Genomic DNA, 24,939 nt, shown 5'->3' on the forward strand with positions numbered 1-24,939 from the left:
TACTATATACAAATTCTGTGAAATCCAAACGTGGACAGTGAAATGCATATGTAATGTAAGTACAGCCAATCTTTAGCTACTGATATATGTGTTTATTTTCTCTGAGACCTTATACCTAACAGCTCCTCTTTAAAGAGAAACTATTAGCAAAAATATGCCCCCCCCCTCAAAAAAACAAAACAAAACACATATGGAAGTAGATAAATGCTTGCTCTAATTACATAAAAGATGTATTGTAGTGTCCACGTTTTGCTTTCCGTTAATCTCCTATAGTAAATATGAAGAGCTGTTGGCAGGGGCCATCTTGTGTCCTCCGTCTAGATTCCTTCCCCCCACACCCCCCTCCTCCCCGCACTGTTTATGTGCACAGCGGGAAGGAATAAATACAGCAGGCACAGTCTCACCTACTAATGGATTCAAGCGCTGCCATTCCCATCTATTCTCTGCACTATAGCCGGCAGTAGTGCAGAGAGAATAGAAGGGAACTGCAGCGCTTGGAACCATTATTTGGCGAGTCTGTGTGCGCCGCCTTTATCCTTCCCCAATGTGCAGCGCGGGGAGGAGGGGGAATTCGACGGCGGCAGATGAACAGAGACAGGGGGAAATGACACTGGAGGAGAAGGGCCAAGGACCGTGACAGGAGACAGCCTCTGGCCCCCCTCCCTGCACCCTAGAAGACTTGAGACCACCAGGGAAGACCAAGGCGACCAATCACAGAGGAGAGGAGTGAGTGACAGAGGCTTCAGCCAATCAGGCTGATCCAGCATGCCATGGCACTTCTCTTTTGCGTACCATGTTAGAGCCTGGGGCATGGGGAGAGAAAAGCTTGTTTGGAAAAAAGTAAGTTAGCATCCTCTCTATCAATTTAATAGCCTGCAGTAGACAATTCATTTAGTATTTTATGCCTAACAGCTACTCTTTAAGTGTTGATTACTGTAATACAGTGATAATACAGTGATATTACAGTGATATTACATTGAGATAGTCCCTCACCTGGATGAGTTAGGATCATACTGATTGCTCTCCCCATTAGAACCGTTCTCATATCGTGTCTCCACTGTGGTGGTTGTGGTCTTTTCTCTTGAGCTGGAAACCGTTCTGAGGTCAAAAAAGAATTCAGAATAAAACAGTCAGTGCATTAATGATATCATCACCATATGATATACAGTATTCTTATGGCACAGAGAGCAAACTTATATTGCAAAGAATAACTCATCATCAGTTTGCAAACATAAATGCCTGACTTCGGGCACGTCGAGAAGGCTATAACTACAATCTTTTCTACACTAGTTTAAAGTCTGCGCGTCAATTTAACAAAATGTCTGTAAATTACCTATTTGGATCCCAAAGCCGTTGTCGCATTATCACTCTGGTCCTGCATAGACCTCACTGTATCATAATTCAGAGCGCACAGCAGGCAGTATGCTGCAACATCCCCTAATTCAGCCACTCCCAATAACAACTCATAACACAAACTCATACAACACTTTATAGCACTTGGCTACAAGCTGGGGACATACAGCCAACATTGCTTTTTGCTCTGTATGTAGGTACAGCGCTCCACTACCTCATTATCCCTGCACTATCCTAGCAGTTGTCATTCCATTTGGGGAAAAGAGGAAGGGTGCCATAACTCAAGGATGCCTCAGGCAGCTCTACCTGTAGAAAGCTTGAGCGCTGGTTTACACTTAGTGCTTTCTCAGCGCTTTGCTGATCACCGGCGATCAGCAAAGTGCTGCTGCCAATGCATTCCTATGGAAACATTCACACTGCAGCATTTGCAATTTAGATCAATCGCAAATGTGCTGCATGCAGCGCTTCGGGGGCAATTGCGCTGTGATTCTCGTTCTATTAAACGGGAAACACAAGCCCAAATCGCGGCAAATCGCAAGATTTCAGCCGCCGAATCGCAATCATGGACCCGAACACGATTCCGGGCAAGTGGCAGGGAAGTGCCGAATGTGAACCAACCCTAAAGGACAATTGAAGCGAGAGAGATATGGAGGCTGCTATATTTATTTTCTTTTACACAACGCAGGCTGGCTGGCTGCTGATCCTCTGCCTCTAATACTTTTAGCCATAGACCCTGAACAAGCATGCAGCAGATCAGATGTTTCTGTTTCTGACATTATGACAATAATGTGATTAGCTGCATGCTTGTTTCTGGTGTTATTGCAATACTATTGCAGCAAATAGACCAACAGGACAGCCAAGCAACTGGTATTGCTTAAAAGGAAATAAATATTACACCCTCCATATCCCTCTCACTTCAGTTGTCCTTTAAAGGGACTCCGAGCACCTCTCATGGGCATGCCTTTAAGACTCCAACCAGTACTGCAAAGTACTTAAAGATGCATACCATTCTGCAGCTTGTGCTCTCCTCTTTTATTTGAATCACCGCTCTACACCAATTAGTTTTCGATCAACTTCAATTTAAAATTTGTGGCTGCATTCTTGGCTATGTTATAACTTCCGAATCACCCCCATCTTCTCTGTTAGAGTAGTGCATCACTGAATGAAGCAGGAAGAGGAAGTGACACACATGGCCATTGCAAGAGGCTCCTCCAGAGGGGTGCATGACTTTGTTGGAAGCCGTCTGTCTTAAAGGCATGCCCATCAGTGATGCTCAAAGTCCCTTTAAGTTGATAGTCATTGTAGCTGGGATCTCTGATAAAAGTTAATTACTTCTTGTTCAGATAAATCTGATTGCTAATCTACAAATTACTATGCAACGCTTGCTGCGTTCCAGTGTGACTCAGGAAACCTTTTATCACTTAATATCAGGCAAAAAAAAGAAAAATCCAATCCAGTTTTCCTGGATCACATGCGCACTTATGATATCCCCATGCTGGAAGTGTCTGAGAATCTCTAGAGATTTAGACCCCGTTCACATCTAAAATCGCAAAACGTCAGTGATAACCGCTAGCGTTTTGCAAGAGTGATTTTTCCAAGATTAACGTGAAAAAATCACTGGACAAAGTAGCGTTTTGGGAGCGATTGCGATTAGCGGTTCTATACATGTTAAAATCGAGATCCAAACCGCTGCTTGTAACGCGTTTGCGATTAGCGCTAATCGGACCGCGGCAGTGAGAACACTGCAATAGGATAACAACTGCTAAGTGGTTTTAAAGACCGCTAGCGGTTTGCGCGATTCCCGCTCAGTTGTGAACGGGGCCTTATGCACTGTATGGCCAAATATAATAATTTTGTTACATTTGCTTAACTTTCATCTATTTTTAGGACTTGTTTGAAAATCAGATGATGTTTTAGGTCACATTTATATAAAATATAATAAATGTAAAGGTACACATGGTAGTAATCCCAAAGATCGCACAGCAACGTCCAACAGAGGTGGTGGGTGCAGGTCCAAGTAGCCAAAGTTCATACAAGTATCCAAACAAGGTCCGCACAACACTTTAGCAGGAACTTTTTATTGCTCCATCACCACATACACACAATCGATTGTAAAACCGACAACTGTCTCGGGGCCAGACAGGGTCCCCTTCGTCAACTGCCTTGACAAAGGGGAAACTGTGTGGCAACGAAACGATCGTCGGTTTTACAATCAATTGTGTACATGGTGATGGAGTAATAAAAAGTTCCTGTTAAAGTGGTGTACGGCCCTTCTTTGGATACTTATAGGGTACACACACAAACATATTCATTGAATATATTGGTGCTAATTAGATTAGAAAATGATTATTCAAACACAATTAAAGTGGATCACTATTATTGGAATAACATTTTCTTGATTTGACTTGTTTGTTTAATGTGCTTTCTGTGTGGTTACCGTCTTGTGTGGCTGTCATGATCTCCTAGATACTCTGTATATACAGGATCTGTGGAACGGGTGGTGGTAACTGTAGTATGTGACGTGGATCTGGATAAAGATAAAACATAAGTATTAATATAGACATAGAATTATTTTGTATCCTTGATAATGTCCATCTTAAATGAAATTTCTTATTCTGAAAGCAATAAAAAAAAATCAATAAAATGTTGTGAAGAGGAAAGCTGTGTAAGTAGGAACTATCCATGCAACAGGGTCCATTAACACTCAAGACTAAGGGCTCGTTCCCACTATCGCGAATCCGCATGCGTCCAACGCATGCGGATTCGCACATGTAATGTGAGTGGATGGGGCTGTTTCCACTCCTGCGGTGGCGTTGTGCGTTTTTTGTTGCGGAGAAAAAACGCACAAAAGAGGCAACGATTTCGCCTGCGTCGGGAATCCGTGCGAATCGCCGCTAATGTATTTAATAGTAAAAACGCATGCGTTTGTTACATGCGTTTTTACCCGCGATTTCGCACCTTTTTCAATTTTATTTTGCCCTGCCAGTGTCATGGTTAATTTCGCATGGCACCCTGCCATGCGAAATCGCACGCGAAATCGCGGGTAAAAACGCATGCAGAAACGCATCCGCATGCGTTTTTACAAGCGTCGGAATGCCGGCGAATCGCGTCGCAACAGTGGAAACAAGCCCTAAGACGCCAGCCCTGTCTCTTATGACATTTAATAGAGGACTTCTGAAGACAGAGCTCTCTGCTACTTTGAAAGTTGTGGAGCTCAATGGCTCTTTAGCGTAGATAGCAACTGGAGTTTCTTAACTCTTCCTGTACTGGAAACAATATTAGACTTATGTCTCTGCTCCTAATGTTTTATTTCTTAGCTGTACTACACATACAAATCATATAATCAATTTTTTTTTCGCTTCAGTGTCTCTTCAACTTTGGGCACACTTTGGGTGCTCTTAAGATTTTAGCAATTTACACTACAGTAGTGTTTCTGTGGGAGTGGACCACATAGGCCAGTCTTTTCAGAATCAGGAAATTTGGGCTTCTGGGGCTAATGGGCTATTTGGCTGCCCCATAGGCACTAATGCAAAATATCGGCTATTGGGTGTCAAAGAAGAAATTTGGGTGCCAGGCCCGTCCAACTGAAATTTTTCGTTTTGTGAATTAGTGTTTTGAAAAATATCGTTTTGAAATTCATTTTGACATTTATCATTTTCTAAGTTATTATTATTATTTTTTTATCATTTTGAAATTTGCTATGAGAATTATAATTGTGTAAATTATCATTTTGAAATATATTATCTTAGAAATGTATTGCTTTTTGTATTAACGTTACGATATTTACGGCGAAGAAAGGGGTTTTAGGGTTTAGTGTTAGGCATCACCAGAGGGTCTTAGAGCTAGGCACCACCAGGGGGGTATTCGAGTTAGGCATCACCTGGGGGGGGGGGGGGGGTTTCTTGGTGTTAGGCACCACCAGCGTGGCTTAGGGTTAGGCATCGGTAGAGGGAATGTTCTGTGTAAAAGTAGGGTTATATATACCAATGTTTATATTTACCAATGTTTTACTATTCTTATTGCAATGGTAAATATTACCATTATTTAAACATATTTATTATTCTATCTCAGATAAAGATGAAGAAACAAAAAAGATATTGTCATAGACAATATTTTACAATTTAAGCTATACCCGCACCCTTTTTTTTCCTGGCGTCCTTTATGTGATGTATGCAGTCTTTTCTCCTGTCATTACTGATTCAATGAAAGTTCACCAGAAGACCTGAATCCTGTTGCCAGTTCATTGGTTACCCTTTCTTGGACCACTTTTAGTGTGTACAAACCGCTGCATCACAATTTAGATTTGTGTCAACATCACTCAGATTCTTACACAGGGCTGTGGAGTCAGAGTTGGAGTCGGAGAGTCGGAGCAATTTTGGGTACCTGGAGTCGGAGTCGGTGATTTAATAAACTGAGGAGTCGAATGATTTTTGTACCAAATCCACAGCCCTGGTAAGTATTAGACTAAGGAGTCAGAGCGATTTTGGGTACCTGGAGCCGGAGTTTTCATAAACTGAGGAGTCAGATGATTTTTGTACTGACTCCACAGCCCTGTTCTTACACTCAAATATATTATCTAGATATAACACTTGCTACTCCAATCAAACTCCCCCCCCCCCCCCCCCCCCTCAAAAAAAATCCTTTATTTAATATTTATCTGATTGAAAATCATTAGTTAAACCTATTAAAAAAAATACAAATGGTATGTTCTCTTTAACCTTTATGTAGCACTTAACTGCCGCATAAGAAACAAAACCACAGACCAATAAACAGGACTGGACTACAGGGAAAACTGTATAAATGAACAAACAATTGAGACCGTGCTGACCAGTGTATAATGGTACTTTTAAATCTGCTGATGTGGTGATGACATACTTCCTGTAATATGGAATGTGCATGTGTTATAGAGATATTTGTAAGGCATTTCAGAAAATTCATTATCTTCTTAGGAAATACTTAAAGGGGCACTACCGCGAAAAATTGTAAAATTTAAAATATGTGCAAACATATACAAATAAGAAGTACATTTTTTTTTCCAGAGTAAAATGAGCCATAAATTACTTTTCTCCTATGTTGCTGTCAGTAGGTAACAGAAATCTGACAGAAGCGATTCTAATCCATCTCCATAGCAGATTTTCAGGGATTTATTTCTTTTCAAAGCACTTAGTGAATGGCAGTTGCTCTGTCCAACTGCCTAAAAAAACTGTGTAGCGAGCAGGGAAGCTGGCTAGCATCATTGTTTAAAGAGAAACTCCGAGTAAGAATTGAATTATCCCAATCAGTAGCTGATACCCCCTTTTACAAGAGAAATCTATTCCTTTTCACAAACAGGCCATCAGGGGGCGCTGTATGACTGATATTGTGGTGAAACCCCTCCCACAAGAAACTCTGAGGACCGTGGTACTCCTGGCAGTTCCCTATCTGTGAACCTTGTTGCATTGTGGGAAATAGCTGTTTACAGCTGTTTCCAACTGCCAAAAAAGCATGCAGCAGCTACGTCACCTGCCAACAGTAAAAATGTCACCATGTAATAAATTTCAGAATGTAAATCAGGGATTTAAAAGATTTTACAATGGGCAAACACTGACTAAATCATTTATACATAATTATTGTAAAAATGAAGCACTTTTTTATTACAATATTTTCACTGGGGCTCCTCTTTAAATCCTTTTTAGGGAATATCTTTATAAAGAATAAAAGCCTTGCTGAGAATCCTTTACGAAGAGATGAACTAGTCCAAAACCTGTCACTTCTGTCAGATTTCTACTACCTACTGTAAGTGACAGCAATATAGGAGAAAAGTAATTTATGGCTCATTTTACTCTGGGGAAAAAAATGTACTTCTTATTTTTTTATGTTTGCACATATTTTAAATGTTTGCAATTTTTCGTCATAGTGCCCCTTTAACCATATTCTTTGACTGGCTAATCTCATACCTGCATAATAACTGCTCTATAATAGATGGGCAAAGACATTGCAGCATTAATCCTTCTTCTGTTAGCAGGAGTGGAAACCTGGGTGTAACATGCATTGCTGCCCTGTTATTACTGTTCCACCAGTGGAGAAACAGACACTCTGTGACCACATTTTCCTGCTAGCAACTGTCAGACCGCTGTCACTTCTCATTCAGCTGATAAACAATTTCTTGTGGTGCCGCTTAACTGTGTGAAATTTCCGTCCAGATGATTTCATTTATTCTTTAAATAAACTATGCATCCAGGTCACCAAGTGGGGTTTCCTGAATTTGACAGCATTTTTTACACAATACCAGAGCAAGGAATCCGAATGAGAAGATGACATATTATGGCTACAATAACAAATGCCATGCGTACCTCCCTCCCTGGCTCAGCATTGCTCTGCACTTTAGATATCTATGGTTCTATCCACAGTTCAGCAGAGAATCTGCAAATGTCACTGCACACCATACTCACCAAGATCAGCCCACGTGTCCATGGAAATCTCTATGGCAATCCATCAATGGAACCGCAACTGCATTTGCCAGATGGGCGGTTCTTTTACTCAAAGCTACCTACGCAAGTTGTAACGCAAATTATAATTGCACAGCAATCAGATGTTCCTACAGTGCAGGGCCGGAGCTACCATAGGAAAAAATGGGCAATTGCCCCAGGGCCCCAGAGCCTGTAGGGGCCCCCAAGGTGTCCCTCCCCCATCTTAACTGTTGCTCCCCAGGGACTCTGCAGAGTCTGTTAAGTTGGGAGGTTATTGGGGGAGGGTCAGCAGCCAGCTTAGGGGCCCAGGAGGGAAATTTGGCTGAAACAAAGTGCCTCTAATGGCGCTTTTTGGTAAGGGGGTGTCTGTTGGGGGGCCCCCAGGCTAATTTTGCCCTAGGGCCCAATTGTTACTTGAACCGGCCCTGCTACAGTGGACACATTCAGATGTGGGATTGTTCATTGCAACACATGCGTAATATCACCACATGCTGTCAGTTGATCATCACACAAAGTAACTACCGGTCAGGGCAGTTTCTAGGCTAAATTGCACCCAGGGCGAGGGTGTAAAAATTGCGCCCCCTTCCCCCCACCCCCGTGGACTCGGGAACCCTTACTCTTTAGAAACAGAAACACAGCCACGGATCACAAGTAGATCTGCCTACTTTCTAGTGACCAGCCGCTCATCCAGGAGGAAGCAGGAAAACACCCAGGCGAGGAGAGCCCGGAAAGCCGACTCCTCCATGGGTGGCGCGCACTCACAGCCTGTAGTACCCCTACAGGACATCAGGTGTCATCACGGGTGGTGACATGATGATGACTTGAAGTCTGACGCAGGCAGCCTAGGAGGAGTCAAGGAAGGTGATCGCGCTGGTAATCTTCTTTCTTCTTCCATTTGGCTGCACCGCGCGTGACCAGCTCCCTAGCGGTAATGTCCTTCTGCCTGCGCCCCCCTTCATCTACTTGCTGGTCTGCGCCCAGTGCGGTCGCACTGCCCAAGAAACGGCCCTGCTACCGGTTACTGCTCTGCAGAGGCTTAACTATAAATCAGGGGGCCCCCTAGCACAACGTTCATGACCCCTCCCCCATGTTCACACCCTTTCCCTTGCCTACCCTGGTGACCCTCACAGCCACAAAAACACCTGATCTGAGGGATGGACCCCTTTATCAGAGGGAGTGAAGTAGTAGTTGAGGTCCCCTTATAGCTCTTGGCCCTCCTGCGGTCCCTGGGGCTGCTCCCCATAGTTACGCCCCTGCTGCACTGAAGGGTACGGTACGCTGGATTGAGTCATTCAAATCTCAAAGGGTTGACAAAAAAAGTTAAGAAATATACATTGCTGAGTCTGATATAAGTTGATTATTCAGCCCTATTCAGCTATATATGGCATGCTGGGGAGGAGGTGTGGCCAAACTAATAAGCGGTAATGCATATATTTTGGAATCAATTTTGTACTTTAAGACACATGGACAACAGACTTGCCTTTCACGTGATTTTTTATAAGTGCTTTGGCATGGTAGTATATGGTTAATACACTGGTCAGGCATTATATGGCCAGCTGGGTAGTGTACTGGTATGGCTGGTGCCTGACGTGGAATTTAAGCCATTTGACAATGGTTTGAACCCCGTCTCAAGCCAGTATGTAAACAGTACTTTGGGCAAGGCTCCCTAATGATCCTGGTTGCCTGTGGAGCCTGCCTTAGAGGAGTACTGGGGGGGGGGGGGGAGAGTTGAAGTTACCTGGGGCTTCTAACAGTCCTTGTGGACATCCTGTGCCTGCGCAGCCAATCACTAATGCTCCGGTCCCCGCCGCCGGTTCACTTCTGGAATTTGCGACTTTAAAGTCGGAACACCACTGCGCCTGCGCGTGCGCATCCTCGCTCCCGCCACCGGGAATGTACTGCGCTGTGGCTGCAGCACTGGTGCTTTGAGTCAACCAGGAGAAAAGTGTATTATACAATAAATGCTCTGTGTCTTGTCTTGTTTGTCAATTTGGTTATTACCATCTAGATCTAAAACACTGGCAGTCTTAGGACCCGTGTCCACTGGAGCGGTTTTCTCTGCAGAGTTTCCCCGCAGGCAAATCGCGCGGGGAAACTATGGCGCCGCCGGCCAAATCGCTTACCCTAGCGATTCGGCTGACACTGCCCACAGTTTTCACGCAGGAGGCTGCGAATCCCATAGCCGTGCATGGCACAGCTTCTGGGATTCGCCTGCGTTCCCGCAGACCCGGAAGTGCCGCCACGCGTCTCGCTACCGCGCGCGGTGGCTAGTGGAAGCGGCCCTTACACGCGCCATGTTTATTAATTCCTAGTGAAAATGACTGTACAGTTTCTATAGTCTGTTGTAGTAATTCTCAGTACTGTTACTACATGTCCGCATTTACCAAGTACCCCCTGATGTGGGCGACAGCATCACAAGCACGGCCTAACACATATAGATTTGTTAGAAATACTCCGTTATTGAGTATGGTTGCTTTCCATGGTGCTTTGTATGCATTTACTCAACTAAGAGTACTAATTTCTGTTTGTTTGGGTTTTTAACCTTAAAACAAGTTCAATCTCCCCCTGAACCCAGCCTGAAGCAAGCTGAGAGCCTTTAGGTCTATTATATCTCATCACTGATCAGTGAACATGAATAAAAGTATATCTTTGATTACAGTAGCATATTTTACTGAATCCTGTTCAGCTATTCATTTTTCTGTCTTTCTTTGTGCCCATGACAATGTGAGGGAGGTCACACAAGGTAGAGTAATTGGAAGGACAGGGATGCAGCGGAGAAGGATCAGAGACTTAATCACTGATGACAAGCTGGAGGAAGCTGAATAGAGCAGTGATCACTGACTGCTACTGTGCATTAACCCCTTGGCTGACATACAAAACCTTCAGCCCGCCCCATCCTCATTTATTAAAATATCTGAAAGAGGTTTTTCCCAATTGTCTATAGAAGAATGGCTCCGATTGTTGTAGCCTGCAGGGTGGTTGTGACTGTGAGATCAGATCTGTAATTATTGCTAGAACTTTATTTAAATTTTTCAGAATATAATGACGGACACCACTGCACACCTATAAATGTATGTGAGGAGTATACTGATATTTAAGTTATTAGGTCTGTACACAATATATCCAGCATCCTCCCTCACCTGTTAGAATGGATAGTTACATCTAGACTGTCCATCAGGGGGATGCAGGGGGGCATAGACTGCCCAGCTCCTAAAATCAGAGGTCATCAGCAGCAACATCCAGCCTGGCATCTAGGTAACTCCAGGCTTGACTGGCAATGGGCGGAGTTAGGGGCGTGGCTACACGCAGTAAACACTGCGTCTGTGGCTGGTTAGAGGAGGAGAGGCGTGGAGGAGAGCCTTCCCCCTTATCTATTGGCCGGCCAGCTCCAGGAGGCGGGGGGGGGGGGAGAGACGTGAGTGCGGTAGCACGCTGCACTCACGTACATCACCCGGATGTTGGCTGCCGCTGCTGACAGGAGGACGGGGACAGAAATAAAATATACAGTAGTAGCTGCAGGCGGCCACAGCTTCGCCTTGTGATTGGACGCCGCCCCAAGCGACTGCCTATATTGCCTATGGCAACAGGCGCCCCTGTAGGTACACATGATTTGTTCATATATCTTTATACATGTGCAGTAACTAGACTTAATAGGGCCCCCTTGGTTCCCAAACCCAATGAGGGTCATGTGACTAGGAGCTAGCGAATGGCAGCTTTGACAGTTTTGCTGTGAATCAGCATCTGGAAGCAAGAAAAAACAACACACGCTCCCTCTACTTGTTACTTTGAATGGCGTGAGGAGGTGGCAGGGATGTTTATGGTGAGCAAACGTGTTTTTTTGGTTTTTTTTTTTGCTAATTGGCTGCACTTGCGGTTGGGGAGCAGAAGGAGGGCCCAAAGGCTCTGGGCCCCCCTGCGATGGCAGGGGTCGCAGGGGTGATTGCTACACCCATGTACATGTGTCAGGGCCTTGCTGCTGATAACCCCCACCTCCTTCCTGCTAATCCCACCCCTTTATCACAGCAAAGTTACAGCTAGTGCTGGAAGGCTTACTCCTTCCAAATACATCAGGGGGAGACTTTGAACTGTCATTACTAAAGGTATAGTATATGACACTGCTAGCTTATATAAATAATGTTTACCTTGATCTTTGTTATCACAAGAAATATTATTTTAAAATTGTTGATTCTGTGCCACAGTATCTGCTCTTGGTACTTTTGGGATCAGGAAGCCAATCAGAACAGATTTAAGGCTCGTTTCCATTAGTGCAGTGCAGGAGCTGTGCGTCAGCGGGGCTCTGCGTTGCATGTGACCGTCCCCGGGGGCGGAGCTTGCGATCCCATTCATTATAATTGAATGGGATCGCGGGCACAATCGCCCCAAAATGCAGGCACATGCGCTGCGATTCAATGGTGAATCGGAACGCATGTATGGAAACATCAGACAGTGCAGTCTATGCACTCTCTGCTGTCCATGTGATCGCCTTTCCATAAGAGCGACTGAAAGTGCGTATGGAATCGAGCCCTAAGGGAGGAAGAAAAATGACTACTTGTACTATTATGGCCTCCATTCATAAAAGTGAGTACGGTAGTTCAGAGAAGGAGGAGGGAAATTACCACTAGCAGTAAATTAGGGTTTTTGCAGTGAATTCATAAAAAAAATTCAGAGTGCGAGGTCATTGCAATAGTAGTCGGTAAGTGTGCGGTGTGGTGCGGTAATTATGCGGAAAGCTGTCGGTATAATTTGCTGAGTGCGGTAGTTTGCCACTGACTTCCTAATGACAAGGTGCATGCTGGGTAGAAGTGGGCGGTTTTAGACACACGTGACTTATTTTTTATAAATTATAAATTATTATATATATAATATATATTATAATTATTCTTATATATTATCTAACTATGTACGATTTCTAAACACCCTGGGTGATATTACAGCTACCCTTCCACATTTCCTCCTCTGTATCCTTAAAAATTCCATAACATAAAGTTGAAAGGGCTCCATTTGTCACCTAAAATGCTACTGTGTAGAGCAAACTCGACAGGTCTTTGTTTTGGCGATAACAACATGTTATTTATCGCTTCCTTACTCCCCCCTTTTTTTTTTTTCATGAATTCACTTCATTCAGTGTACCAACACAAACAACGTTTTCATTACCGCACTATTACCGCATGCGGTAAAACATGCGTAAAAACAGGCGTAACATTTTATGAATCCACTATCAACAACATACCAAGCGGTAATTTACCGCTTTGGCGATAATGCACGCGGTAATGGTTTATGAATCAAGGCCTTATAGGTGGTTGGGGAAGGATAATGTGGTCTCTCAGGCATCTACTGACATTCAATTTATGTCCACTCCCATGAATGACTATATGCTACAACAATTGCAATTTATTGTATACAAGCTACAAAACCTGTCTTTTTAATAGCGAGCGCTAGGGTACAGACACGCAATCCATTGCCGTGTGACGCGTGCCCCCACACACATGTACACAGCCGTGACCCCCCTACCGCTACGTGCATCTGTCCATGTGTGCCCCACGCCATAACCACTGCCCAAAGCCCACCCATGGCTATGTGCTATTCATGTGCGCCAGGCGCAGGCACGAACACAGGAGGATGCAGAGACAGAGAAATTATTATATAGGGGAAATAAAGTAGCTGATTGTGAAAAGACATGTAAATATGTCACCCAGCCACATGCACAAGGCATGTCGCACGGCAAGGTTTGAAGCTTGATTCCTCGGGTGATTTTGCACTGTTGAGACTGTACAGACTCGTCGCTAGCCTGTAGGCTTGCAATGTGTTCTGCTGCTATGTGGGGGGGGGGTCTATAGATCAGCATGCAATAGCATAGCAATAGTAGCCCCCGTAGACCCCTCTCTCAACTACAGTATTAGCTCTCTATTGGTCCTGTGCTCATAATAATCACTTCTATAGATGCTATGAATGGTAGTAATCATTAACAAGCTGTTCCCCATCCCCTGCTTGCACCTCTGACACTGCAGGTTTTAGTGGGCTGTATTAATCGTTATGAATAGAGGGCTGGGGGGGTCCCATGTAAAACTTGCACTGGGGCCCAGAGCTCCTTAGTTATGCCACTGGCAGCGTGCGTCATACGGTATGCAGGGTGAGTGGGTAGAACAGTGTTTTTGACTTGGCTAAATTGATCCACCTGGTTGATAGCTGCCAAGACGTCGGTGGTATTGGGGGCTGCTGTATGCATGCTAGATTCTCGGCATAAACAGACTGACGGGAATCCTAGACATACTTTCAGCGCAGTAGAGAGTATGTCACTATCCGTATATTGGCACTATCCGTATATGCATATAACCCTGTCAGTGCACTCTGCCACACGGTCATATTTTTGTCATTTTTTGCGCTGAGATGGGATGCGGCAGGAGCATAGCATCCCCACCGCAACACAAAAAATGTATGTAAGACCGGCCTGAAAGATGTCAATTTCACTGGCATAGTTAAACTTGGACATAGATAACTCCACAAACATTTTGTAGTAGAATAATATATGTAGGTTTGCATCAATCACTATTATTAGCTTATAAAATATCACATTTGAAGTTCCGAGCTTTCATATACAGTAGAATGTAGCAGAGAATTCTAGATGAACTGGTTCCTGATAGTAACCTCCTCCTTCACAAATGGACCACACCAGTCAGAAGCATGCTGGGAATGCTGACAACCTACCTATGACAAACTTCAACTCTGGCCTGCAGTAAAATGTCCCTGGGCCAAATTCCTCCCTTACTTGACAAGTGAGGGAATCCAGTCACTCGTCTTTATGCCCAACAACACCCTTCTTAGAAATGTTACTTGGTGATATTTTGGGTAGATGCAGAGTACAGCATACTACTTTCTAACTACCGCCCAGTGTCACTTCTTCCATTTGCATCTAAATTACTTGAACGCCACATCCATGCTGAACTAAGTCAGTATTTATCTGCAAATTCCTTGCTCGATAAGTTCCAATCTGGCTTCCGGCCAAACCACTCCACAGAAACAGCACTCACCAAAGTAGCTAATGATCTCCTCACAGCTAAATCCAAAGGCTATTATTCCATACTCATCCTTCTAGATCTGTCATCAGCATTCGACACTGTCGACCACACTCTACTCCTACAGATCCTTTCATCTATAGGAATAAAGGACCTCTCTCTCTCCTGGATATCTTCCTACCTGTCTGGAAGGTCTTTCACTGTTTCTTATTCAGATCAGGCCCTTCTCTTTACATCCTCTGTCTGTAGGGGTACCTCAAGGCTCTGTCCTCGGTCCCCTCCTCTTCTCCATCTACATGCACGGTCTTGGTAACTTAATCAGCTCATTCGGTTTCCAATACCACCTATATGCAGACGATACACAACTGTACCTCTCGGCCCCAGACCTTAACTCCCTCCTCACACGGGTTCCCGACTGCCTGTCCGCTATCTCCTCTTTCATGTCCTCTCGCTTCTTAAAACTCAATATGAATAAAACTGAACTAATAGTCTTTCCACCATCCCTGTCCACCCCTTTGCCTGATATTACAATAAATGTTAACAACACGTCTATAACATCAGTTCCCAAAGCACGGTGCCTGGGGGTAATATTTGATTCTTCTCTCTCATTTACTCCTCACATTAACTCCCTAACCAGCTCCTGCCATTTCCAACTGAAAAACATAGCACGTATCCGACCTTTTCTCTCCCATGACACAACCAAAATGTTAGTACATGCTCTTATTATATCTCGATTGGACTATTGCAATATATTGCTTGGTGGACTTCCAACTAACCGACTAACACCGCTCAAGTCTGTACTGAACTCTGCTGCTCGACTCATTCATCTCTCCTCTCGCTCTTCCTCTGCTGACCCTCTCTGTCAAGCTCTTCACTGGCTACCAATTAATGAGAGGATTCAGTTCAAACTCTTAACCATAACCTACAAAGCTCTCCACAATCTCTCTCCCCTGTACATCTCCTCACTAGTCTCCAGATACCAACCCAACCGCAATCTCAGATCTGCACACGAGCTTCTTCTATCCTCTTCTACAATTACCTTCTCACATTCACGTGTACAAGACTTCTCACGTGCCTCACCCCTCCTCTGGAATGCCCTTCCACAACACATCCGCCACTCTCCCACCTTTGAAATCTTTAAACGCTCCCTCAAAACCCACCTTTTCCGACAAGCATATTCTCTAGCTTAGGCCATGCACCCACTAAATAACCTAATTGCGCACTGCCTGTACATATACTGTATACTTCCCCCACCTCTTGTTTCCACCCCATTCCTTTAGATTGTAAGCTCGCAAGGGCAGGGCTCTCACCCTTTTGTGTCATGGAATGTTATTAATGTAATTGCTTGCACACTGTTAGACATTTATACATTTTAGTCATCCTGTTAAATCAAATTGTAACCAGCAGTGCTGTATTTTGTATCAGTATTCATATTTGATGTATATCATTGTCTGTATCATTATGTATCCCTTGTTTGTTTTCTTACATTGTACAGCGCCACGGAATATGTTGGCGCTTTATAAATAAATAAATAATAATAATAATAATAATAATAATACTACAGATTTAGTTACTATAATGATGCACTGGTGAGAATCAATCAATCAATCAATCAATCAATATGTCCGACTTACTTAGCCTTACTTACTTGCATGGGATATACTGGCTTAGTATAGGTTGGTGAATGCAGCCTCAACCCCCCCCCCCCCCCCCCCCCAATTACTCATCCCTCTGAGTTGCTACAACTTGGAAGGGATATAGTATTTAACGCTACGCAGTATTTCAGTGGCAGCAGGGTGAGCTGATATTCTCACCCATCGCTCAACTGACTGGGCAGCATATTAGTACATACGCTCTAATAGGCAGCATTTTATAGGTTTGATATTTTAAGAATTAAAAGGACACCTTAACTGAGAGACGTATGGAGGCTGACATATTTACGTCCATGCAAATTGCAATGCAGTGCAAATTGCCTGGCTATACTTCTGATTCCCTGTCTCTAATACCTTCAGCCATGATCCATGAAGAAGCAGGCAACTGGTATTGATTAAAGGGAAATAAATGTCAGTCTTCATATCCAGGTGTTCAGGTGTCCTTTAAGCATGGCACAGCCAGGAAGAAATCAGATGTTTTGTAAACCTAAAATGTTGTTATAGTATTTACTTTTTGGAATAAACATTCCATCAGACAAAAAAGGACAGCTGTAAAGGCGCACCTAGAGAAAGTGTGACTCTGGAAAGCAGACATACAAGTAAGGGGGCATTCCACACATTCAGCCATTATATGCATGCAGCACACTCTGACTAACTTTCCCTAACACAAAATTGTAATGTTTCCATCTCAGGTGCAGTAATATATACTGTACGTGACAAAAGTAAAAGGCAAGTTCATTTTTTAGTTTGAAGAGAGTGAAGAAACATTAGGACTAATGTCATTTAGGGCCATATGTAATTCACTTTTCCGCCTGAGTTCTCTCCCAGGTGATATTTTCACAACTTGTAATAAATTGCCTTTTACACTACCAGTAAGCAAACAAATACTCAAAATAATTTTGACAGTACTTTTTCAACTACTTTTTCGTACTTTTTCCATTGCAAAATGCTATATCTTCTAGAAGAAAACCCAGGAGTAAAAGTGAATTGCATATGGAACTTAGTGTCAGTTTGTGCCACAATGAAGTTGGAGGTCTATTACTGCTCCACTTGTCTCAGTGGCAGGTGTGACCAAGATATCAATAAAACACTTTATTGATAGTACAGTGGAGTCCCATCTAGCACTATATAACTAGGAATGCTTGGACTGTGAAGATTTCACCGCATGTCCCGTGCCAATGCCTAGGCACTGCTCATATCCATGTACTAAGCACTTATTAGGAAATCTGCACATTTGCTTTTATCATGGAGATACAGCTCAGGAGTTTCTCATCTAACACCAAAACGAGGAAAAACTTGATATCAGGGATTTTACCTGTAACACGATTGCTGGTGTCAATGTTTGGGTATTGCTGTATTTGCTGAACTCCTGTGATTCTCATGCACATCAGCCTCTGGAGTTTACTCTGAATAGTTCAACATATGAATATCCAGTAAGCAGCATTTCTAAGAATGAAAATGCTCTTTTTGGTGAGCAATGTCACAGGAGCATGGCCAGACTAGTTTGAGCTGACAGAAAAGCTACAGCAAAACAGATAACCCATCTTAACATCTGTGATGAACATTTCAGAATGCCATGAACAGCCATTGCAGGACAGAGTTCCATTCCTCAAAGCTACCAAGATACAAATCCGCTATACAGCTGTGTACTCCTTTAAATCTGTTTTATTTCATATCCATAAAAGCATAAATCCTACACAAACTTCTGACATGTTTCAAATCCCACACGATCCTCGGTTGTAGTGCTACAACTAAGGATCATGTGCAGGGCTGGATTTCTGGAAAAGGCCCAGGCCTTGGGTGGCAACATCCTGAGGGGGCACCTAGACATGACATAGGGGTTGCTATATATGAAAGGGAAGGCTGCAAATGTGGAGGAAAATATGAAAACGGAAGCCGATGCCTAAGGGAGCTGTTCATAGAAGAGAGGGGCTGCTGTACAGCGGGACAGATAAAAATGGCGCATAGCACAGAGTGTATAACAATGGCACCGCATTGACTTACACTATATAACGCTATTTAAAAAATTGCTCACGCAGAGTGACTTACACTTATAATGCTAAATAGTGTTATAAAAGCGTTAAAAATGCAGGGGGGGGGGGGCTAGTGTTAGGCAGCGGGGGGGCGGAGGGGGAGAGTGTTAGGCAGCGGGAGGGTTTAGTGTGAGAGAGGCAGACACAGGCAGAGGGGTTTGTATACATTAACTGGTCCCTGATGATCACATTTTCTCTCCACTTCCTACTTAGTTTGAATGAGTCCGGCTGCCAGCCAATCACCATGCGGCTTCAGTCCCCGCATGGTGATTGGCTAACTGCAGGACTCTTTCAAACTAAACAGGAAGTGGAGAGAAGACGGGATCGCCAGGACCAGATAATGTATGAGAGATGCGGCTAATGACACTAATTACTAACGTTATTTAACGTTTCAGGACATTTCTGAAACGTTAAATAACTTTAGTAGCAAGATGCCATTATCGGCATCACCCCGCGCCATTTTTCCCAGGCACCATTTTTGACTGTGCCCGCTGTACAGGGATGTTATACATAGAAGAGGGGGCTCCACATGGAATGGTAGGGGTACTGCTGCACATGGAAAACATACTTGGCCTAGGAGCAGAAAAAGTATAAATCAGGCCTGGATCATGTGTGATATAAAACGTCATCAATTTGTGTTGGATTCATGCTATTATAGATATGAAATGAAGTGGATTTAAGGAGTACACAGCCATGCAGTGAATTTGTATCTTGATTAGAGAAAGTATATTACAAAAAAAAAAAAAAACAGAGGAGAGGACATTAGATGTGGAGAAGTGTTCTCAGTACATTTATATTTTTGAAATAAGGTACAAGGACAAAGTACCCAACAAGACAGCATTTAGTACAGTGCTAGAGCAATTTGGACAGCTACCTTGTAGTAAAACTGGCGACATTCCCTGGTTGAGCTTCTATAGGCCTTACTCATGTGAATCCTTTCCTGTATGCACCACAGACAAATAGCAATATGTATGACAGAAGGAACCTTACCTGGGAGGAGTAGGTTCAGGCAATGAGTCTTCAAGAATCTCTGGAACTCTGTATCTGGCTTCTGTGTATGTAACGTTGTCTCTGGATCGAGGGCTCGGCCTGAAATAAAAGGGTGGTCTTTTAAGAAAGTACTAGAAGTCAGATACAGTATAATCTTGTTATAGTAAACTCTGATATAGTAAAACTTTGGTATCGTTAATTAAATGTCCACGTCCCGGCCAAGCACTATTATAAATAAATGGAAACAATGCCTGATATAGTAATTCCTAAAGTAATAAAACTTCAGTTATAGTAAATCTGTTTTTTGGCTGCTGCGGTATTCTGTATCCGGCTATAGTGGAAAGTGGGCGGGTATATGCTTCCTACCTCAGTCTGAGATCTATGAGCCGTGGTCAATGGGCGGGCTGGCAGCCACTTGTAGCCTGCTCGCTATCTGCACACTACTCTGGACCTGCATGGGTTACCTAATAAGTCCCAAAACGTTCATACATCAGTTCTGAAATGGCTTCAACAAGTGCATGGTGTCAAGAACTGAGGTGTCGATAATCTAATGAAACCCCTACAATTTCCAGGTAGTGTCAGCATGATTCATTCAGCCAAAACTCCATATTTTTGTGGATGGACCCTGTAACATAGACAGACAATCACCTCATTGTTGTAGCTGGCTCAGGTGTTTTTGGTCGTTCAGATGTTGTCTCTGTTGTAGTGGTGACACCTTTATTTCCTGGTGTGGTCTCTGTTGTGTTGGTGATACTTTTGTTTACTGATGTTATTCTGAAAATAAAAAGATTATTAAATGTGAAACTCCCTTAAGTATTGTTTTGTACCTAAAGGCCATTTTACACTTAATACGTTGGTATGCGTTAGTGTGCGTTAGTATGTGTTAGTGCACATTTTTTCCATAGCAGTGCATTGTGAAACTGATTTCAGTTAAAACGCATATAGTGGGAACTGCGCCGGAAGTGCCCTCTCTAACGTGCGCACATACCTACATTGTCGTGTGGCTCCTGCGGCGATATGCGTTGCACTGGAAGTTGTGTAATTCTATGATGACGCAGGTGTTTTAAAAAATAAAAAATATTGGCAGCAGCGTTGCGGATGTGCATGCATGGAAGCGTATTTTTACAATACACTTCCGTATTTCTGAAACAGGAAATGTCCGCAAGTGAGCGTCACTTCCTATTTGGATGTGAGCCAGGTGGGGATTACTGAGTGCTAACTCGGCAATCCCCAAAGGCCTCTTTTTGGCGGTGCGGTGTGGACCCCGGGACACACCACTGCCACCAATCCGTAGTCTGAAGCCGGCCCTAAAGGGGCACTACAGCGAAAAACTGTAAAGTTTAAAATATGTGCAAACATGTACAAATAAGAAGTACAGTTTTTCCAGAGTAAAATGAGCCATTTTCTCCTATGTTGCAGTCACTTACAGTAAGTAGTAGAAATCTGACAGAGGTGACAGGTTTTGGACTAGTCCATATCTTCATAGGGGATTTTCAGCAAGGCTTTTATTCTTTATAAAGATATTCCCTAAAAAGGATTTAAACAACGATGCTGGCCAGCTTCCCGGCTCCCTACACAGTTTTTTGGCAGTTGGACAAAGCAACTGCCATTTACTAAGTGCTTTTGAAAATAAATACATCCCTGAAAATCCCCTATAAAGAGATGGACTAGTCCAAAACCTGTCACTTCTGTCAGATTTCTACTGCCTACTGTAAGTGACAGCAACATAGGAGAAAAGTCATTTATGGCTCATTTTACTCTGGAAAAAATGTACTTCTTATTTGTATATGTTTGCACATATTTTAAATGTTACAGTTTTTCGCTGTAGTGCCCCTTTAAGCTGAATTCTGTGAGACAATAGTTGTTTTCACAAATGTTATAAAAGCAGAATATTATTGACATAAACCACAAAATAACTGTAGAGACATGGGCAGCACCCCCTTGCCAACACAAGGATGATGAGGTATCTACTTTTTTTTTTTTTTAAGAAGGCGATCAAGATAGCAGCCTCCATATGAGGCTATTCAATGCATGATGCACTTTAAGCAGGTGTCTGCAGGATACACTGCTAATAATGTCCTTCCCATGATGATGAAGTGGGCGTTTTGATTGGACACAAAGCGCTGGTAAGCACTGTCAATTCATATGAATGGATAGCAATTGAGTGATGAATGCCGCGACCTCTGTGGTGTACAGGGCCTAATTCTTGATAACAAAAATGGCTAGGCCAATCAGCTAAGTCTGCAGTGTTTTGCAAATCAGAGTTCCTATTGTAAGTATCAGCAGTCGTTCTTTTATCTCTGCATGTGAAAAAAACAAACAAAAAAAACCTTTCACATGTTGTACTCTAATAATGGGATATTTGGCGGAACGTATGCGATTGCAGATGTGCGCTCAGCATAGACCCACAGCAAGTGCTTCACAAAAGGAGAGAGATAACATTCCAGGTCAGCCTTCATTTATGAATAAAACGTCCTCAATGTGGAAGCCGTTACCCTGCGGTTATGTAACATGCTAAATACTAGCAAAGCCTATGTAGTGCTTCTCCTTACTTATCAGTGCTGATGGGATTTGGCTTGGGGTCATCTAAGGACTCGGGAACTCTGTATCTGTTCTCAGTTGCAGGGTTAGATTCTTCCGATCTGGAAGGCTGGTTAAGCCTGAATCACAACACAGAATGTAACAGAAAAGTACACTATAATGCAACAGCACATTCTGCAGTACGTCATATGAGTATGGTGAGTATATTAATATGCGTATCACAATACAAGAAAAAAGTACTGCAAGAAAAAGACAAAAGCATAGACACAACATTAGAATTAACATAAAATAAAGGATCGGGATATAAATATACAGGGATGGGTTTTCCAAAGTGAACATTTTTGTAGTGGGTAAAAAAATTGTTTATCACAATAATGGACATATTAGTTCCTTATAATGAAATACCTGTTTTTGTCAGGCTCGGACGAGATCACAACCAGGGGGGCTTCAGCAGTGGCTTTCTCACTGTTAACAGAATAACAAAATCAAATAAGATAACCGTAATGAAACACTGGAATGAACAAGCTAGAGCTTGGCATTAGGGATGTCGGAAATGACAAATTCCAATTCCGCGGAAAATCAGCTTTCCGCCATTGCCGATTACCGCTACCGATTCCCCTTTCCACTACTGATTATCGCATTCTGATGTGGATTTTACCGGAAATTTCCGCCGACTTTAACATTGATTTTCTCAAAAACGATAAGGTCTTTTTGAAAATGTTTTGCTCTTGTTCCCGCACTTATGATTAACGTACCCTGAAAATTTGGTGTTTCTAGGACCAATGGGGGCTTTGCTATTAACCGCTAAAGTCGGCAGATTTTGACTGTAATGTAAAATGCAGAAAATCTGCATTTCTGATGCAGTAATTTTATGACAATTAGAAGACTCAGAATGAATAAACCAATCAGACAATGGGGATTTAGGTGGAAATTTCCGCCTTTTCTGATTGGCTTAATCTTTCTGAGTGTGGGAACAAAAAACATTTTTCAAAAAGAACTTATAGTTTTTAAGAAAATCAATGTAGTTTTTGAGAAAATCAATGTTAAAGTCGGAAAAATTTCCGCGAAAAATTTCCGCGATTCCACGGAAATCCACCTACCGCACTTGTATTACCGATTTCCGCATTCCGATGCGGAAATGCAATTTCTGATCGGAAATGCGGAAATTGCCTTTCCGTGGAATCCGAACGAGCATCCCTACTTGGCATACATGTACAGATTTCTTATGGCCGACTTGATCACTTTGCTTAAAGGATACCAGAGCCCAACTTGCTCTGCTTTAAAAACATATCGTGCTTGTGGGAGGGGGGTCAGTGTTCACTTACAGCTCCCTCTGTTCGCTACTGCACACCTCATTCTTCCCGTTCCTGTGCCCGTTCTGGCTCCCAACCTGACTGACTGACCACTATGGAAATACTATTGGCCCACTTTTACTCTTTCAGGGTAAAACCACATTGTGTTACCCTATTTTACTGCAAGGGACTGCAAAAGCAATGGAAGTCTACCCAGCAGGGAGTACGTCACTGAGCGAGGGGTGTGCCTATGCATATGACCCTGTCAGCGCACTGTGCCACAGAATTATATGATTGTAGGTTTTTTGCGTTGCGGTGGTATGCAGCAGGAGCACTGCAACACAAAAATCAAATGTAAAACCGACCTGAATCTGACAGATATCTGTTGACCTCCGTATATCCAGTTGATTCACTTTTGATTGATTTTAGGCAGTTTATCAATTGGCACAAAAAGCGTAGGTGGTGGGGAGGTTGAAAGTGGGGACTCCGCTAGGGCATCAAGGTGACCACAGATAGCCCTGGCTACAAGGGTTACCCGGATTGTAAGTAGCAATATGGGGATGGTGTTCTGGCATCAAGTCATATTACTGCAGGATATTGAGGTTAATACCCAATACCATTAAAAATGCCCCCTGTCTGGTCTACCTTGACAAAATCCCCATAACACTAGTGTTACACTAACCTTTACCCTTGACCTACTTTAATCTTCCCCTATCACTTTTACCCAGTACTAACTTTAACCATTTACTAGTAACAACCTCCCCACAAATGTCACCAAAATCTTGTGCTAAAGATCAATTCTTTCCTTGACTTAACCCACACATTAATCCTGACGTTTCCTCTAACCCTAACTTTAATGCACGACACAACCCTTAAAACTAACTAACACAGTGGGCCATATTCAATTCACTTTTTCTCCTGAGTTCTATTCTATGTGATATTTTCATACCTTGTCAATAAAATGCCTTTTAAACCACCAGAAAACAAGTGCTGAAAAGGAGAAAAAGTGAATAGCATATGGGCCAATTAACTCATACTTTTGGTAAAACCGACAAAGCCCCATGGTTCATTCTCTCTCTAAACAATAATCGTACAATAACCCTTATATGATCTGTGCTGGTTGAGAAGTCAAGACAGTCTTAGCAAAAGAATGATGGCATCAATGCTGAACTTTACCTGGGTCATCTGAAATAGGTCCAAAATAGTATAAACTTATTGAAAGATGCAAATTACCCAATCAAACAAAACCGGCATCTCAGGTGGAAGGAGAAGAGAGAGACAAGAGGTGCCGTACCTGACTTTGTTGGTGCTTCGAGGAACAGGTTTTGGAGATATTTCTGGCTTCTCGAATTTAGGTCTGTGAAAAAACACAAACACGATTATTAATAAGACAATTAAACATGTATGCATATAGAAATGTTTTCCTTTATAAACTGCTTGCACTGGCCAACTAGGGTGGATCATTTTTTGTATACAAATGTGGTTATGAAAGACTATTAACATAAATACAATCAGAATTTATTATCTAAAAAAAGAGCTTGTTCTTTTCTATGATGAGAGCCAAGTGTGATGATTGCTGACTATATCTGTAGTACAGCCAGCAAATCAGGTGTCCT

The 24,939-nt window shown here is 42.9% G+C and overlaps 1 protein-coding gene across 3 annotated transcripts in view; it reads right to left on the bottom strand.

Moving 5' to 3' along the window:
* ZNF185 (zinc finger protein 185 with LIM domain) overlaps window positions 1-24,939 on the bottom strand; it is a 239,807-nt gene that overhangs the window by 16,435 nt on the left and 198,433 nt on the right. For 2 of the 3 annotated variants that reach the window (XM_068250904.1, XM_068250901.1), the window contains 7 exons: window positions 24,618-24,680; window positions 22,437-22,496; window positions 22,043-22,150; window positions 20,139-20,264; window positions 19,491-19,589; window positions 3,791-3,880; window positions 994-1,098 (listed from right to left, as the gene is read on the bottom strand). In XM_068250904.1, the coding sequence (XP_068107005.1) occupies window positions 994-1,098; window positions 3,791-3,880; window positions 19,491-19,589; window positions 20,139-20,264; window positions 22,043-22,150; window positions 22,437-22,496; window positions 24,618-24,680 (651 nt within the window). The remainder of the gene's footprint in view (window positions 1-993; window positions 1,099-3,790; window positions 3,881-19,490; window positions 19,590-20,138; window positions 20,265-22,042; window positions 22,151-22,436; window positions 22,497-24,617; window positions 24,681-24,939) is intronic. The other variant, XM_068250902.1, reaches the window with a different exon arrangement.

Source organism: Hyperolius riggenbachi, chromosome 8 (genome assembly GCF_040937935.1).
Source record: "Hyperolius riggenbachi isolate aHypRig1 chromosome 8, aHypRig1.pri, whole genome shotgun sequence".
In the NCBI taxonomy this organism is placed as follows: Eukaryota; Metazoa; Chordata; class Amphibia; order Anura; family Hyperoliidae; genus Hyperolius; species Hyperolius riggenbachi.